General features: G+C 39.6%; 1 protein-coding gene and 1 long non-coding RNA gene across 4 annotated transcripts in view; one reads left to right on the forward strand and one right to left on the reverse strand.

The window, feature by feature from the left end:
* Window positions 1-18,778, reverse strand: part of CASK (calcium/calmodulin dependent serine protein kinase) — a 150,707-nt gene that overhangs the window by 92,375 nt on the left and 39,554 nt on the right. For all 3 annotated transcript variants that reach the window (XM_044442632.1, XM_044442629.1, XM_044442630.1), the window contains exon 2: window positions 9,713-9,825. In XM_044442632.1, the coding sequence (XP_044298567.1) occupies window positions 9,713-9,825 (113 nt within the window). The remainder of the gene's footprint in view (window positions 1-9,712; window positions 9,826-18,778) is intronic.
* LOC123029518 lies at window positions 1,513-17,539 on the forward strand. The gene is made up of 3 exons (XR_006415929.1): window positions 1,513-1,526; window positions 12,304-12,307; window positions 17,371-17,539. It is a non-coding gene; the product is annotated as an uncharacterized LOC123029518 (long non-coding RNA).

Consider the following 18,778-nt stretch of genomic DNA (forward strand, 5'->3'; position numbering starts at 1 on the left):
GTCAACGTCAACCTGTACTAAAGAGTCATAGCTGTACAACCATCAAGTATTATAGAAGCCTGGGTAGTTCTGGGACAGGACCAGATTGTCCCAAGAGATGTTTTCAAATGTCCCCATGCTATACAGGTGGCTTTAAAACTGCTGTATTATGCACAGCATAGACCATAAATGTATGCCAAACCAAATTAAAGTTGCCTATTAATTAGTGCCTTCATACAGGACACTATTCTATAAGCTCTGTCAGAGTAGGTTCCCGACCTGGGCCAATCCACACTGTATAAATGGCTCCCTCTCAGGCTTCTAGATTACTGGCATTTTATTTTTGCAGCTACCCAGAAAAGAGACAAAAACTCTTCATGCCAAGACTATGGCAAGAAGGGAAACTCTGCTTTCTACCTAAGATGTAGGAAAGGTCTTTTACATACTTTCAGACCTGGATGTGGCAGCTACCTACAGAGTTATTAATGTTTGTACATTAAAGAAAATCAGAGCAATTTTGGTTGATATGTTGGATGAATATGGAGCCTAATTTAGGATTTAGCATACATTTTTTATTTTCTTATGTTTCCAGCTGCATATTTTGATGTGATTTTGTCTTATATAGTAATTATATGATGGCAAATATAGTAAACCCATTAAATATCAATAAGGAAATAAGAAGCAACATGAAATTCTGAGACAAGTCTTGCATTTCCAGGTAAAAATACTGATGCGTGCTCTTTTGAGGGGCCATAAATCAAACACACATACACACACACACTGGTTCAAACATAGTACTTAGAAATATGTTGCCTGTGCCTGCCTAAACCACATTTTTCCACATCCAGCTGAAGGATATGTTACAGCACACAAACTAATATCTTTATGATAAGTCTGTGCACCAAATCTTAGGTAAATCATTATGATTACAGGTGGGATGAATATCACGTTGCTGATCTATTTGTGATATTCTGGATAGGGGATTGAATTCAAGCTCCTGACAATGGGGATTCACTATTTTGTTGGGGGAGGTACACCATCGTTCACTGCCCTGGGGTGGATGCCTATGGTTGTGGCAGCAGAAATGAATTCTTTAGTGTCACTGCTCAATACTTTAGTCTGCTGCAACCCCATTTAACAGTAATATCACAGCTCTGCTATTGGTTGCATAGTTGCCATATATTTAGCTCATGTTATTCGTAATCACTCTGAAGTAAAAAAGATGGCAGCCAACACAAATAAATCATTCACTTACAAGAGGAGGAGGAGGAGGAGGAGGAAAATAGCCTCTGAAAGCTCTCCCTTTCTCATACAGATGCACACACATTTGTACATGCACGCATGTGCGCGCGCACACACACACACACAGAGGATGCTCCTAATATTTTTATTATTGGCCACCTCACCCCCTACTGCCAGCCATTTTGTGGGGGGGGTGGCATATTTTAAAAATGCAATAGCATATAAGACATTTACCCTTCTGCAATAGCATGTAAGACATTTACTTTTGAGGACAATGACAAGAGTTCACAGATGTAGATTTGCAAGTAGAACTAGCCCTTAGAGAAACAAACTCTGGGTGAGATGCATATCTTGGTTGCCTTATCTCGCTTGTTCCTGATCAGCTTATAATTTATTATATTATAACCTATAGTCCTTTAGAGTATTTATAATTCTCATAACTCTTGGTAATGTCTCAAATGAAAGCCATGTTCTTCTGATTTTATCTAGAACAAATAACATTAAACTGTGAACAGAAAAGCTAACTGATACTTTAAACAGATACTTATAAAAGTTCATATTTTAGTTAGTAGAACATAGAAACACAGAGCAAGTCAGAAGGGACCTCCCAGGCCATCTAGTCTGACCCCCGGCTCCAGCCAGCTCCGCTCATGACACTCCTACCATGTGCATGTCAAAGTACCAATACTACTTATAGAATACAGCAAAAAGAATGAAAGATACTTAATATTTGTGTTGCCCTAGCACACTGAAAACAGTATACCCAAGAAATATGATTCACCAAGTATAGCTCAGTACTTCCTTCAGCTTGTTGTACCTGACAATCACCCACCCTAAACCCAGTCTTGTGTATAACAGTATTTCTGGCCATTTCATGCACATGATTGTTGCTACCAAATATAGTAATTCATCTCCATTCCCACAACAGACAAAATATCTCCAAAAGCCTTCCAAGAATGTGTCTCTACAAGCTGCAACACAAACATTTATGTTCTAATATTTTTTTGTAATACCAATACTCAGTGCTTTTTTTGTAAAAAAAAAAAAAAAAAAAAAAAAAAAAGGTGCCGGAACTCACATAATGGTCACTGCTGGCAGTAAGCAGTCAGCACGCGACTGATCCTAAGCTGAGCAGCATTCCAAGCCGAGCAGCGCCCTCACAATCAGCGCCGACACACAAGCAACCCGCAGGTACTATGTTAATGATTTTTGTCACCTATCTGCTATGCCCAACAGGGCGATTCACAATCACTTGGAAAAATCCGTCAAAAAAAGGTGCCGAAACGTCGTTCCGGTGCATTCTATGACAAAAAAACCCCTGCCAATACCATACCACAGTTTGTGAAGTTCAACTGGTACAGCAATGGTATTTCTTCCAGTGTAAGTCTCCAGTATATTTTAAACCAAAGATTATAGTAGCCAGATGGCAGCATCTTACACCATGATCACACTCTGACCAAGGATGAGTTCACTGGTACGTTGAGACTGTTATTCACTGGTCTTGGATGTTGCCAAGCAAATGTTCAGAAAAGGATATTGTTACAGGCAGTCCAGACCCACACAGGCTGATTCAGCAGTTTTGTTAAGTAACCTAAGGGAACAACAGTTTCTAGTTTCCAGTTGCCAACCTGTCTCTAGTCTGAGCATTACTGTAAAGATAAACGTACTGCCTGCTTAGTCTCCATGTTTGCCTACGTACCCACCTACTTACACTAACTCTTATTTGGTCAGATTGTTTTCTTGTTTAAAACCAATGACTTCTCTTCTGGATTATGGACTAAAGATTGAATTTTGACAAAGGATTGTATTTTGACATGGAATTTTGACTAAGGCTTTAGCCTCAGCTGTAAAATTCTATGTGAAATCCAGAAAGATTTGAGCAAGCAAGCAAAACCCTTATTTTACTTTTATCACATTTTGCAAGTCTGACATAAATAATTTTTATGCATAGTAGAAGTAAGGCTTTACTTGAAATTGTACTTTGGCATTAAATATAATTTCACAGTTCTAGTGAAAATCAGGTTTAAACCCCTCAATTCTTACTTTAAACCTAATAACATAATTATTCTGATTAATGCTATTTACATGAAATCATTAATTCAAACCAAAAACTAGTTGTAGAAAAAAAATGTTTCTAAGTACAAATAGTTTCCAAATTACAGTTACCGCTGCTTTTGAAGGAGCATGATCAGGGCAGCAATAATAATTTATAGCATGGCCTATATTCATAACCACTGCCTGAGCTGATCTCTCTATTTACAGGGGAGGTAGCATCAAAGAGGAAATTTCACTGCTCTGTCTCTTAGCAGAGGAAATCACTAGTTTAATGGGCAGAAAAAAGAGAAATGTTTTTACAAAGCTGAGCTCTCAGCGTGTGATGAACAGCTCTGCAAGTATAAGCACACACCTATAACTGCCCTGAATAAAGAACAAAGTTATACAGATTGAAAAAAAATGAATGGAAGACAGTAAATTCTGCTATTTTATGCAAGGAAAATCAGACAAATACAGACTTCTAGTCAAAATGTCACTACTGCTAAAACACACAAACGAGCAAGGGAATCTTCTTGAAAACTCTTTTGCAGAACAAGTAGAAATGTTCTTTAGAGCGAAACACCACAAAAATTGAGGAAATTGAAATAGAATGTTCTTCCCTTTCTTCAAGAAACATGTAGAAAAAAGGCACTGAGTTGGAGGAAAGGAAGTCTCTTTTTTTGGAGAAGAGATAAAGATGAAGGACTAATAGCTTGTGAGATGATCTGTTTCTAAAAGACCAATACAGTTCAACCTTCACCCTATTTATGATCTGGACTCAGTCTGGTTTAATAGAAATCTAAGCATTTCAGACAGATGGTTATGTGAAATGTCTATGCAATTATTTATCACATAGTTAGGTGTGACATGCAGTACTAGTCAAAGAATGACGGGTTGTGACATTCACCTTTAATGGTATGTTTCAGCGACAGAATGCATAAAGTGGCAATTTCCTGATTTCTCTCAAACTTGGCATCTTTGTGCAGGGAAGGTAGTCAGGGATCGTAAACCAAATCAACTAATAGAAGAATTGCCGATCTTTATTGTCAACAATGAAGAAACTGAAATGGTGAAAGATTTTTGCATAGCTTGACTAAGTCATCAATTTAAATGGAGATTGCAGCCAAGGAATTCAGAGAAGACTGAAATTTGGAAGGGCAGCAATGAAGGAGCTACAAAAGATCATCGAGTGTAAGGAAGTTTCACTGGAGACCAAGTCCAAGGTCTTCCACACTAAAGCTGGACAGTGAAGAAAACTGACAAGAAGAAAAATGATCTGGTGCTGTAGGAGAGCTTTGTGAATATCATGGACTGACAGAAATACAAACAAGTGGCTCCTAGATCAAATCACGTCAGAGCTTTCCTTAGAAGCAAAAATGGAAACTGAAGCTGTTGTACATTGGAGCACATTGTGAGAAGACAAGACTCACTGGAGAAGACAATCATGCCAAGGAAAGCTAAGGCTGAAGAAGAGGAAGGCCAAATATGAGATGGAGTGATTCCACAAAGGAAGTCACAGCCTTGAATTTACAAGGGCTGTCAAGGACAGGCCATTTTGGAGGGCATTCATTCATAGGATTGCTAGACATTGTAGATTTCCTGATGGCATGTGACAATAACATAGATTGGTGTGGTCTGAAGAAATGGAAGATACTTAAAGGTATCTTAAAGTTTCAGTTGCTGTTATCTTGCACAAATTACATGAGGAATTTAAAATATTTTAAGGCTGAGGTACGATGCTATGTGAAACATACAGCTATGTTTTGAGGTGATTATAGAAACATTTCAAACACAGAAACATAGCAAGTCAGAATGGGCCTCCTGGGCCATCTAGTCTGATCCCCTGGCTCCAGCCAGCTCTGTTCATGACATGCCTACCATGTGCATGTCCAGCTCATATAGGACACTATTGCCTTAAAGTGTCATTTCCTTTCAGGCAATTCCTAAAATTTAATTGGTAAGGCATAAGTGAAAGAACAGCAGAAGAGGTCTTTATATAGGCACTCTTTTGCAAAGTAAATTCTACAAATATAATGTCTGACTCACCACACCCTACTAATAACAAAAGGCCAAATTACTGAGCAGTGTATTTTTACTCAGAGCTAATCAACACCTTTCAGAAGGAAAGATGGACAATAAAATAGCTAGAAATTTCAACCTCAAGACATAGTTTCTTCCAAAAGGCAGTGGAAAAAGCTATTTTTCAACAGAACAATGAAAACAAAAGGCACAGACCAGGAAAAGTTGGGTGTATTTAATCTTATTGATTTTGTGTTTCTTACCTGTTGGAATAACATGGAATGTAGAACTGTTCAATTGGATTGTGTCCAAGGCCATTAACATTTAACTATTTACGTTTTTTGAAAAATCAGCATCATGTGAGAAGCAGAGAGAACATATTATCTGTGTCCAGAAAAACTAAGATAAATTACCACCTTATATACAAAAATCAAAATAATATAATGGCCAAAATTATTAAAACTGAAGTGGGGAGGATAAGAAGTGATTTTCTCCAAGCAATTCCCACTGCTGTGCCTCTAGAGACAATCCAACTATAGTACTGTAAAGGAAAACACCACTAGCAACTTCTTTCTCAACAGAATTGTAAAATTGGGATCATTTAAGCAGTAGTTTGAGGATTCTACAGTGGCCTCATTTCTAAAAAAAAACCTACATGAGTACACTGCACAAATTGCACATATTGGGCAGGTTCATATGACATGCTATCCCCCACAGGTATTTAAGCCAAGCACTGTGCCCAAAATTCCTCTGTACCTGACAGATGATCAGGCACAGCAGAAGATAAGATCTCCTCCCATTTCAAACCTCTTCTTGGTATCCCAAGAGATACCATGAGAGCACCAAGGAATGCAGAGCAGGAATGACAGGCATAAGCCATCTTCTGTTAGCTTTCCAAGACCAACAGGTTGTTGTCCATTTATAAACATGGCAGGCAGGGGCAGATAATATACTAAGTCATCTGTCTGGGGGCTTAAAGAGTTTTAAGAACTGTGTCATAAATTAGAGCTGAAAATACAAAAATCAAAGTATGTTCTATAGATTTTTTAATATACTAATTTGTGAAGCAGAAAAAAATAGAGACCTATTTCTCAAATACAATCTGTGTCTGCCTTTTATTATTCCTTTGGAGAATATTGAAGGTATAGTAATGGGAATTTCCTAATGGAAATCATTCCAGCTATTTGCACACAGAATAGTCAATGTACATTTTAGTTAACGAATAGTTTATGATTTACAAAAGTGGCCCAATATAAATCATGCTAGAATTTGTTTTATATTTTCCTAATCAAGGTCCAAAAAACTGAAACATATACCAAAAGGAAACTGTTTCTCTCAGAAATGAAACAAGAGATAGCCAGCTTTAGGCAGTGCCATTTTACAACTAAAGAGACTTTTAAAAGTGTGCTGTTCGGGGGCAAAGAAAGTTAAAAAAAATTTTTACTGAGCTTCCTCACAATTTCTACAGAACTAATGCAGGTTTTTGGCTCTTAGTCACTGTTTGCACAAGCAGACCACTGCACCTTAAAATTAAGCATTTTGTAAGGAAAATGTTAGAAGTCAAATGCATCCTCAATGTTAATATTTCTAATTTGTTAGCATTTTTAAGGAGATAGAAGCAATGTATTTCTGATTTTTCACGGCAGACTCAGTCTAGCTCACTCATAGGGAGATCACCTGCATACACAAGTTCTTCGACAGTGCATCCATTGTGGAAGTAACCCCCGCCCCGGACAGATATTCCCTCGGCCTTTTCTGTTTGGGTAAGAGACACATCATCAAATTGTGTCCATATAGCCAGGCTTTCACAAAACAGGCCTGGAAACATAGGGCCAGCTGATTGAGGGTCAGGATCCTGAAAGCAGCAAACTCAAACACCTGACTGCTCCACCTGACTGCATGCCCAGGAAAGCAACCAAGTCTGCAAAAACAACGGTCACTGCCATGCCTTTGTGTCTAAACAAAAATGAAGATACACATGAGTGCAGATGTTATTTTGAAGTGACTATGAAAAACTCACAGAAAGTTTTGGCTACTATCAGATATAGAAATGTAATAAATGCAATAAATCAACAAAGACCCATCTCAAAAAGGATTCCCACAATAACCCGATTTAAAGTTTTACTGCAGAGATATATGCATGTGGGAACCCCTGATGATATTAAAAAAAAGAAACAAAACTGCACTGTAAACAATAAACAAACATTAGTTAAATAGTGGAATCTAGAAAAATCATGTAAGTACCTTATGTGTTTGACACTGCTCTCTTATGCAAATTAGACATTAGTATGTCATTTACAATCCCATTTTGATTTGTTTTACATTTTTAGCTAATTTTTCTCTCCATAGAAAAGTTAAAATTCAAATGCTGAAAATGCAATTTGTAGTCCTCCTTTTGCTAATGCAGACATTTTCACTGAAGGTCAGCTAGAAATAAATTTCAAATTTAGTATTGTGGTATAGTAAATTGGTAGTGCAGGCCAAGTGTTTCTCATCAATTTAATTCCTTTCTAGTACCTTGCACAAGTACTTAGACAAAAGCCTTTGCTTCTTACAAAACCAACAAACATATACAGAAATATACAGAGCCTAATTTTATATATGTCCAGTGAGGTATGGTAATTCGGTGATGCATGACTAGCATATGCAGGGCAGAAAAGTAAACTCAGGTAACTTATTTTCCTTTTTTGATCATGCAAACTTGGTATGTGGGGTGAAAACATACATAGGTTCCCTGGCCTCTACTGCACTCCATGATACCTGGGGGGAAGGAGAAATTGAATAATAATTTTGCTACAGGAAAGTTTGTCTATTCAATCTTACTTGGTGAGTTATCACTATCAGCATTTTCTGCTTCTGAGCCTTCATTTTTATTGCACTGATAAACTTCTAAAAGTGAAGATTTGTCTGAATTAAGAAAAACTCAGTAGTGAATGCCTTACATAAAATTATTCCCATTGCATAGTTTTTAAAAAATCATTTGTGGGAGAAGAAAGGCTGGGTATCAATATATGAATACTTGTCAAACATGCTATTCAGTATTCTAAAAATAATCCAAAATTTCATAAATCAATTGTGTTTTGAAAATTAGTGCTTCTTTTTTCTGCCCTATGTCACTTGCCAATTATTTTTATTGAGTGACCACAATTTTTATATTACGGATGAAGGACATCCACTTTCTCCATACCATACATACAAAGTCCTATCATATCCAAACAAACACAACCATTTCCCGAGAGCCAGTGTGGTGTAGTGGTTAAGAGCATGGGACTGGGACTTAGACAATCTGGATTCTAGTCCCCGTTCAGCCATGGAGCCAACTGGGTGACTTTGGACCAGTCACAGATTCTCTGCCCAACCTACCTCACAGGGTTGTTGTTGTGGGGATAAAATGGAGGAGTGAGGAGGAGAATGATGTAAGCTGCCTTGAGCCCTTTGCAGGAAAAAGGCAGGATATAAATAAAAAAATAAGTAAATAAATTTCTCTCCTAAACTAAGAAAGCTTGATATATTTTCTTGTTTCTCTTAATAACTTTGGTTGCTCTTTTCTGTACCTTTTCTAGTTGTACAATATACTTTTTCATAATGATACCCAGTATTTCAAATGTAGCTACATCACAGGTAAGGAGATGATGATGCTATCCAGTTTCTTTTCAATTCCTTTTGTAATAATTGTCATTGAATTTTGCTTTTTTCACTTCAATTAAATCTTTTTTCACTTTTCAATTAAATCTAAGTTAAAGATTTAATTGAGCATCCTGCATAACACCTTCAACCATTCCTAACATACTGAATCCAGTCAATTATAATTAGCAGAATCTTGTCCTTTAAAATGAATAATGAACAAGATGTCAAAATATTTTAAGGATCATATGTACTACATGAAGTACTTTGCAGTTCAGAAAACCCAGCCAAAACTCAAGGCTGGAAAGAGAGGTGGATGATTAGGTTGAAATGCTGAGTAGTAACTGACCTGTTCAGTAGATCTGTTAAAGCACAATAAAAACCACTTAAAACTTACCAGGTCAGCATTTTACATAAACTGGCAGATATCACATCCATTAAAGAGGACATTAAAAAGATCTGTCAACAGTGACTAAACTACTTGTTCATGTACAGCTATCTACTGGATTTTGTATTTTGCTAAATTTGTGACAGTTATCTGCAGTTTAAATAAATTTTTAAGTGAACAAACAATACCTTTAAATACATACTTTGAGAGAAAATACACATTTATTGTATGTATTTATAGGGAGGATATCATAAAAACCTCATTTAGAAACACCCTCCTCCAGAATGGGGTGGCATAGAAATTTTCTAAATAAACAAACAAACAAACAAACAGTTAGCTCACACATACACAATCTCTGAGTGATTAAAGAGGACACTAGGGGCTGATCAACAAATACTGAGCAGAAACAAAATTACTAATTTTTACCTTCTGTACTTAATCCTGGACTTGAAGTAAATTTTGCTACATCGACAATCTTCACTGCAAACTGTTGTCCAGTCTCTCTGTTGATACATCGCCGCACAACACTGAATGGGCCCCTAGAAAGGAAGACACTACTTAGTTAATTGTTTTTAAACTCCACAAGAACCCATTATGTTTACATACAGTTTTATTATATTTCATTATCAATCTTATTAATGCCCACTATCATGGTATTTTAAGAGATTCACAGTAACACCTAGTCAAATAAAGAAAAAAACACTCTTCATTTTAAATATTTATTAATTTTAAAAAACCAGTTACAAATCTATTACGTGTAAGGAAAACATTAAGTACTGTGTATTTTTAAAATTTCCAATTTTTTCACCTTAAAAACCTTGGGAAACAGTTTTGCAACAGCTTCAAAATTTTCAGAAATTTTATATATCTACAAAGGATTCTTTAAGTAAACTGTGTTGGGCAGGATTTTTAGCCCAAAAGATGTCCCTTCACAGAAATATTTAAAAAAAGGAAATTGTTTCCAGGTTGGAAGTTGCTGGCCTAGCAAGCACCATTTCCATTCTTGATAGAAAATTAGAGGATGTCTTGAGGTTTCTGGGTCATCATCCTATTTCAGCATCCCTTAATTTAGAAGCAAGGCCCTCAATGACTGGGTTTGCACAACACACTACACTATAGAGGGGGGAGAGCTTCGCATGGGGTCTGGACCCTTTATGCTGCCCAGCGGCTGATTTATAAGCTACTATGGCTTATAAACCACCCCAACTACCCATGGTTTATAGCAGTGTTTAGGAAACCTGCCTCCCATAGTGTAGTGCATCCTCCAAACTTGGAGGACACACTAAGTTGCGGTCAAGCTGAAAGGCTGTGGAGCTGCCATTGCAAGCAGTTCCAGCTGATAATAATTTGCAAAGTGCCTAGGAAGCAGTTTGCACAGCAGTTACCAGCTTTCACCCATGTTTCCATGGTCCCAGGATAGCTTGCAAGGTCCCAAACAGGATAGCTTGCAAGAAATTTCACTCTCCAGGCATCAGCAGGAGTAGACACTCAAGACAACAAACAGAGTAGATTTGCATCCTCCACCCTGTTTCTCCTGCCTGCCACTGGGAAGGAAGAAAAATGGGGCAGCAGGTAATTCATCCTTTCTAGCATCTGGAGGAGCACCATTCAGCTGAGTAATGGCTCTGCCTGGTGATGGAGAGTACAAGCCACCTGGTACTATCCTTCCAAGGCCAATACCAAGCAGCTTGATCCTGATCACCACCACTGTAGCCAACATTGCTGCAACACAGGTGACAGAAAGAATGAATTATTCTGCCTGGCCTCCTGGGGAAGAGGTCAAGCAGAACCACTCATTTCCAGCTAAATGTCCTGTCCTTACTTGTTACAGTGCCTGAGGATAGAACAAGTGAGAACAGGGCACTAATTACCCTCCTAGGTGGTGAAATCCTCAACAGCTAGGTAAGGGGGATGGCGAACCCCATCCTTACCCACATTGCGGACCGCCTAGTGGCAAGTGGGGAAGAGAGGAGGTGTGTACGTGTTCTTGTTTGGCAGCATGTTTATTCCCCTTCTGACTCTTGCCGGTTTTACAGAGGCCAGAATTACTTTTCTCTACTCCAATGCCAGGAAAGTGGGATTATTCACAAGCAACTCCACTCTACCAGCATTGACATGGTATCCTTCTGGATAGGCTGGCTGGGTTGGGAGTTGGAGGCTCTGCATGGCAGTGGTTCCACTCCTATTTGGCCGGTCAATTCCAGAAGGTGGTGCTGGGGGACTTTAGCTCTGCACCGTGACAGCTTTGCCATGGAGTGCTGCAGGCTCTATTTTGTCCCCCATGCTCTTTAACATCTACATGAAACCACTGGGAGAGGTCATCAGGAGGTCTGGGCTGTGGAGTCATCAGTATGCTGATGACACCCAGCTCTACCTCTCATTTACACCTACTCCAGGTGAGGCAGTGGCTGTCCTTAATTGGTGCCTGGCCAAGGTAATGGACTGGATGAGGGCCACAAACAGACTCAATCTAGGTAAGACGGAGGTCCTTTTGGTGGGCGGTTCAGGCTATCAGGTGATTTTGGCCCTGTCCTGGATGGGGTTGCACTCCCCATCTTAGGAGTGCTCCTTGACCCAGAACTGTCCCTGGAGGTCCAGATGACAGCAGTGGCAAGGAGCGCCTTCCTTCAGCTTCGGCAGATCCAATAGCTGCGTCCTTGCCTGGATGAGCAGTGCCTAGCAACGGAGACACATGCCCTGGTAACTTCCTGGTTGGATTATTGTAACCCGCTCTACGTGGGGCTGCCCTTGAAAATGGTCTGGATACTTCAATTGGTGCAAAATAGAGCTGCCAGGCTGCTGCTGGGGACTGGCCGTTATTCTCACATAACACCAGTCCTCTACCAGCTTCATTGGCTCCCAATTGAAGTCCAGGCCCAATTCAAGGTGCAGGTACTTACCTATAAAGCCATAAATGGCTTGGGTCCTGGATACCTGAAGGAACATCTCTTCCCCCATATGTTCTCATGCCCCTTAAGATCGACAGGGGAGGCCTTGCGCTGGGAACCCTCTTTGAGGGAGGTACGAAGGGTATTCACGCAGAGGAAGGCCTTCTCTGAGGTGGCACCCAGATTATGGAACATGCTCCCCAGAGAGGTCTGCCTGGTGCCAACCCTCTACTCTTTTCAGCGCCAGGTAAAGAGCTTTTTATTTAACCTTCATTTTAACAACTAATACTATTTTAATAATATTGCTAATTTGTATACAGTTGTATTATTTTTATTAATTAAAAGAGGATATATTGTGGAATGTTTATGTTATTATATTGTGTATATTGAAATTTTATTCATGTAAGTCATCCTGAGGCTGTCGCAAAGGACGCCATACAAATGCCATAAGTAAGTAAGTAAGTAAGTAAGTAAGTAAGTAAGTAAGTAAGTAAGAAAGAGTATAGGCTGATAGCCACCAAAGTGCTGAATGGGCACCAAAAGTGCCAACTGGGTACTTTTTGGCAGTTGTTATCCCTGTTGCCCTCAGTGCTCCTGTGATATTCCTTGGGATACATGTGCAAGGATGAAGAGGCCACCTCCTATGCTGTGCTTTTTTGTCTGTTAGGCACAGTGGAACACCTTGTAAATTCTCACCAGTGTATGGTTAAAATTTCCAAGGGGATTTGGGTGTCATGCAAACCCACACAGTTAAGTGACTAGCAATTATTAATATGGCACTTTTGATATGGCAGATACTGCAACAATGTGATATGACATTCAGGGCCTTCTGAGATGTCTTCTTAAGGCAGATTTCATTGGATCTGGCCAAACTTATGGGAAGTGCTGAACATCCCTTACACTGCAAAATAGGAAATACAGTGGTACCTCGGCTCATGAATGCCTTGGCTCACGACCAGATCGGGTTGCGAACAAAAATTTCATGAAAATTTTGATGTGGGTTGTGAACTCCGCATTGGGTGGCAACCAAGATTGTAGCCATCTCCCCACCCCCGAGTGAGGAGATGGCCACAATCGCAGTTGTGTTCGTGCAGGGAAGATGTGTGTGATCACGGGCGTGCTCCTGTAGGAATGACAGGTACAATCTCGGCCATCTCCCCCCACAACCAGCAAGATAACGAGATTGCACCCATCTCTCCCTCCCCCAGCTTGCCTCATTTGCACCCATCTCTCTCTCCCCCAGTGCACCAGCGATTGCGCCTGCCTCCACGCCCCCCCCCCCGTGCGCCGGGATGATGGGTGCGTACAGAGATGAAGGGAGCAATTTCAGTCATGCTGGGGGGGGGGGGGGGGGGGGGTGCATTTGTGCTCGGGGTGAGGAGGGGGGATGGCTGTGATCTTTGTTGTTCTGTGACTTTGCTTCACATTTTTCTGATTAAAAAAAATGGTTACAGAACGGATTAACCTTATTTACATTGAACCTTACAGAAATTTAACTTGGCCCATGACCAATTTGGCTCATGACCAGAGTCCTGGAATGGATTAAGTTCATGAGTCAAGGTACCATTGTATGCTTTCAGGTGTATGTTATCACACCTGTAAGATCTTTAGATTAGGAAGGCAGATCTTCCCTGGAAATTTATTTATTTATTTTATTTATTCAAACATTTCTATGCCGCCCCATTTGCCGAAGCCTCGGGGCGGCTCACAACATACAATTAAAATACAAAAAATAACAATATAAAATAAGTCGCCCTGGCCAGATAAAATAAGCAAATAATATTAACAATTAAAATGACTCTTAAATAAAAAGGTCTTCGCCTGGCGCCGAAAAACAAATAACGACGGCGCCAGGCGGACCTCTCTGGGGAGCGCATTCCATAGATTGGGCGCCACCGCAGAGAAAGCCCTCCTCCGAGTACCTACCCTCCTAATTTCTTTCACGGAGGGTTCCTGGAGAAGGGCCTCTCCCGCAGATCTCAAGGGGCAGGCGGGCATATATGGATGTAAGCTCTCCTTCAGGTAACCAGGACCCAAGCCATTTAGGGCTTTATACGTCATCACCAACACCTTGAATTGGGCCCGGACTTCAATGGGAAGCCAGTGAAGCTGACGGAGGACTGGAGTCAATTGAACATAACGCCCAGTCCCCGTCAGCAGCCTGGCAGCTCTATTTTGAACCAATTGAAGTATCCAGACCGTCTTCAAGGGTAGCCCCATGTAGAGTGCGTTACAGAAGTCAAGGCGGGAAGTCACCAACGCGTGTGTCACCGTCGCCAGGTAGTCGTACTCCAGGTAGGGGCGCAGCTGATGAATCAGCCGAAGCTGAAGGAAAGCGCTCCTTGCCACTGCTGTCACCTGAGCGTCTAATGAAAGCTTTCTGTTGGCTCAAATGATGTATTGAGCCAACAGAAACATCATGATTAACATGTGTGCCTCCAAGCAGGTTGGCCATAGATGTTCTTGACCTCTCATTTTAATGAAATACTTGGCTTTACAGCTTGGAAGCCAGATACAATTAGGCCTTGGAAAACAAAACAAAAACAAAAGCTTACTGTCAGTGTTAACATTTTCACCAATTTCATAAGGATCAGAATTTCTGCCTAATTCAACATGATGCATTAAGCATGTGCATGCATATAGATGGCCCAACTACATTACACCCATATGTGTAATGTAGAAAGTTCTGAAATATGCTCTTTCTAGAAAAGGTAGCTTTAAAATACAACCATTTGGATTGCAGAAGCCACAGAGAGGCAGAGTGATTACTTTACCTTTCTCCTACCCATCACCTACAATCAGTTTCTTTTTCTCATGGGAACTCTTGCAAACACACAAGCAGAATATGGGGTTGGGGTGGGGTGGTTGAGGAAATTTAGAATGAATGAAATAACTGGAAAATTCCCAATAAAACACATTGGGAATTTATCTATGCAACTAGATAAATTCCCCCCCTCGCCATATGTTTTTTCAACAAATTTTTAATAGAATGCTATCTCTAATTCTTCAAGTGACACAGAATGAGTTCATTAACATTAGATTAATAAATTCATACATGCATGAGGAGGAGGGCTTGGGGAACCTCACATTTTGCAGGATAAGAAAAAACAACTCTTTGAAAAGCAAAAACCCTAAAGTAGGAGCAAATGCAGCCCAAAACAAAAGGAGCAAGTGATCACAAGAGGCTATGGAAATTGACTTTTGAAAGGGGAGGGGTATGTAAAAACTGGAAGGCAGGGAGAATGGAACTGAGTATGCTGGAGAAGAGCATGGGTGGCAGACACTGAAGGCATACTGAACAGAAGCATTCCATTGCAACACTTCCTTGCAAGTTCTATTTGTATATTCAGATTTCCATATTTACCTAAAACAGGGATAAGAACCTCGTGCCCTCCAGATGGGAGTTACAGACTAACACCTCTGGAGGGAACCCGATTACTAACTCCTGGCTTAAAAGAAACTTCTTTCCTTTGCAAACAAGAAGCCATCCAATGAAAAAAATAACAAGTAGACAATGGGTTTTTGATGACTGTTTTTTTTTCAGAAGGGGGGGGGATTAAATAAACCCAAGTGGCAAAAGAAAGCAGTGGAAAACAATAATTTACAATCATATATCACTGAAGTTTTCAGCAATGTTGGCTATGTAAAATTACAGATGAAAAGCTAAAGTGAAAACAGCACAAGAGGGCTAGTTCTTCCATTATTGTCCATAATGGAGAATGTTAAACTTTGCCCATTCAATTCATACAAGCCGACACTCAAAATGTCTTGTGCAGAAATCCAACCATTTTGGCCCAGTGCTTCTAGAACAGTGTTAAAATTCTAATAAGAAAATATATTCCTGTTGGGAGTATGAAAAACTCTTTAAAGCTATGTTTAAGTCACTAGAGTTAAAATTGCACTTTCATACTCTGAAATAATTGGTTTAATATCAAAATAATAACAACAATAGCAACAGTATTAGAATATGCTATACTTTTTCCCTATGTGGCTTTGAAGCCACATACAGTGATGACTACATTGCATTGTACTGTGTCTTACACCACACTGTACCCCTTGCAAACAAATAAATAAATCTGGGGGTCAATAGTTCATTTTACTGAATAGTTACTGAAATGAAAATTGATGCCCCATTTCTTCCAACATCTAAATTTTTAAGAGAGATACTACGCTGCACCGCATTGCATTTTGTATTTTCCTCCCCACTTTGAAAAAGGTACAACATCTAGCTGGTATTTAAACTTGAAACACAGAAATGTGTCATATTGGTGAATAAACTTTTATTCTTTTTCAATCTTCAGTAGTGCTATTGTATTACTTAAAAACAAACAACACTTGGGTAATTATAAAACTATCTTTTAAAATAGGGTTTGACAGAGACATGGATGAACCCATTCTGCAAATAAGTTACACAGTGTGTGTTGCTGTGAAACAACCCATGGTATGCCCGAAAGATGTTAAGGCTCACTGAGGATTTCCCCCCTCTGACCTCCCAAAGGTAACCCAGGGAACTCAGCAGCAAAACCCAATTTGTCTTCTCTCCCTGCTGTTAACATATTAACATCTTCCCTGCCTCTGCGCACACATTTTTTAGCAGCTGCTTTCTTCAATCTCCAAGATAACTAGAATTACCCACCTCAAGTTGCCCAAGTGGTACATTTGAGCAGCTGTTACTGGTTTGTTAGCTTTCCTTTTCATTTTCTTGCACCCAAGATTTGCACGGGGAGGTGGGGTCAGTGTTTCAAAATTGAGCAAATACACATCGCTTAACTATTCCAAATGTGCAGGCTTGCTTCATCAATCCTCTGTCAAAGCACAGGTGGTACTATCCATGGAAATGGACAAGGAAGGATACAAACAGGTACATTTCCTTGCTTTGCTTCTCTGACAGATGTCAAATGGTGAGCTGTCAAGTGAAAAGCAAAATCACAAGGGGATCTCTGCTGGTGAAAGGTGGTCACATGTAGATCACCTCCTTCTCGGTGATACTCTGCAATTGTTTGTTCTTAGTGTCCTCCAACTTTTCCTGAGATTCTAGGTTCTCAAAAAAGTGTAAAAAGGCAAGCTACTCCATGGATAAGAGCACTGAGTTTTGACATCTGTCAAAACTTAGGATTGCTTAAAAATCCTATATTGGTATGCTGATCTTTATAGTACTGTACTCTGTCTTGCAAGACCAGTGAACTCTAAAAGAAGCAATGGGATTAAGGTAATTTTCTCAACCCTGTGTGCTTATTTTATAACATTTCTGCTGTGAAGAAGAGGCATGTGATCTCTTCAGACACACATTCACAGTTTTGAGAACTCTAAAACCAAGCATCTGTGATATTAGCTTCTAAAGAGAAAAACTGCCCAAGAGTCTTACTTACAGAAACCTTAATGCTACATAAATCTAATCCTTTTTTCATGATGAATAACCTTTGGACTATAATGTATCTTAAACAGAAAACTATCTTTTGATATATTTTTCTTCAAAAAAGCATTTTATTTTAAAAAAATCAAATTTAAATAAAACATCTGATTTAAAATATTAAAAACCATTAAAAACATTGATGTTTTTATCCCAGCTTGGTTTATTGGTACTTTTTTTTTTAGTTTAATAGGCATCAATGTTTGGTAGTGGCCCCATTTATGGGCCTTTCCGGTAGTGGTGCCCCATTTATGGAACCAGTTCCTCAGGGAGGTGTGCTTGGCACCATCACTTTAGCACCAATTTGAATCTTGTTTGTTTTCCTGTTATTTTAATTGTTGAATAGATGTTGTAATTTTATTTTTCAAGATGATGACTGGTTGCTGTGGTTTACTATGTTGCCTAGTTTAACTTTATTTACCATTTAATGGTTGCTTGTTTCCCCTGTATTTTTGTGATTTGGATATGATTTTATATGGATGATATGTGTCATGTGCTTTAAATAATTGTATAACATGCTGAGAACATGTGCTGATAGAATGGGGTATAAAAAAAACTTTAAATACAAATAAATAATTTTTGCAATACCTTAATTAACTGTTCTACAGTAGGGCTCCACATTGGAAGAGGATTCTATACCATTAGAAGCTAGGACATTCCCTGATGGGTCATCCTCTCCAGCTGCTAGGCATTTCTACCCAATCTGGCTTCAAAAGTCCTTTATTACTGTCAGGGTTAGGGTTAGACACCAGGATCAGAGCAACAGAGCATCGGCAAAACAGTCTAAAAGTAAGGTTTAATGGCAAGTCCAAATCATAATCTTGGGTCAGGAATCAGAAATATGCATCAGAAATATGCATCAGGGCAGAACAAGAACAGGGTCAGGAACAAGCCAAGGGTCAAGAACTAGAAGGACATACAGAGGTGCAAGATAGCAGGATGGGAGACACAGCATGATATACAGCAAAGCAAGATACATGAGACTACAGGAACCAGAAGCAGCAAGGGCCAGACAAGATGCAGGCACTGAAGCACAGCTTGCAGGAAGCCCTGTGTTACTGAAGCAACACAATGAGACAGGATACACAGACAAGGCAAAATACAAGTCAGGCAAGAGGCAGGCACAACAGCAAGGCAACATGAAAAAGCAGGAATCAGGAGAAGGAACTGCAGGCACAGCAGCAAACAAGCAAA

This window comes from Varanus komodoensis, unplaced genomic scaffold, assembly GCF_004798865.1.
Source record: "Varanus komodoensis strain SLA01 unplaced genomic scaffold, ASM479886v1 scaffold4, whole genome shotgun sequence".
In the NCBI taxonomy this organism is placed as follows: Eukaryota; Metazoa; Chordata; class Lepidosauria; order Squamata; family Varanidae; genus Varanus; species Varanus komodoensis.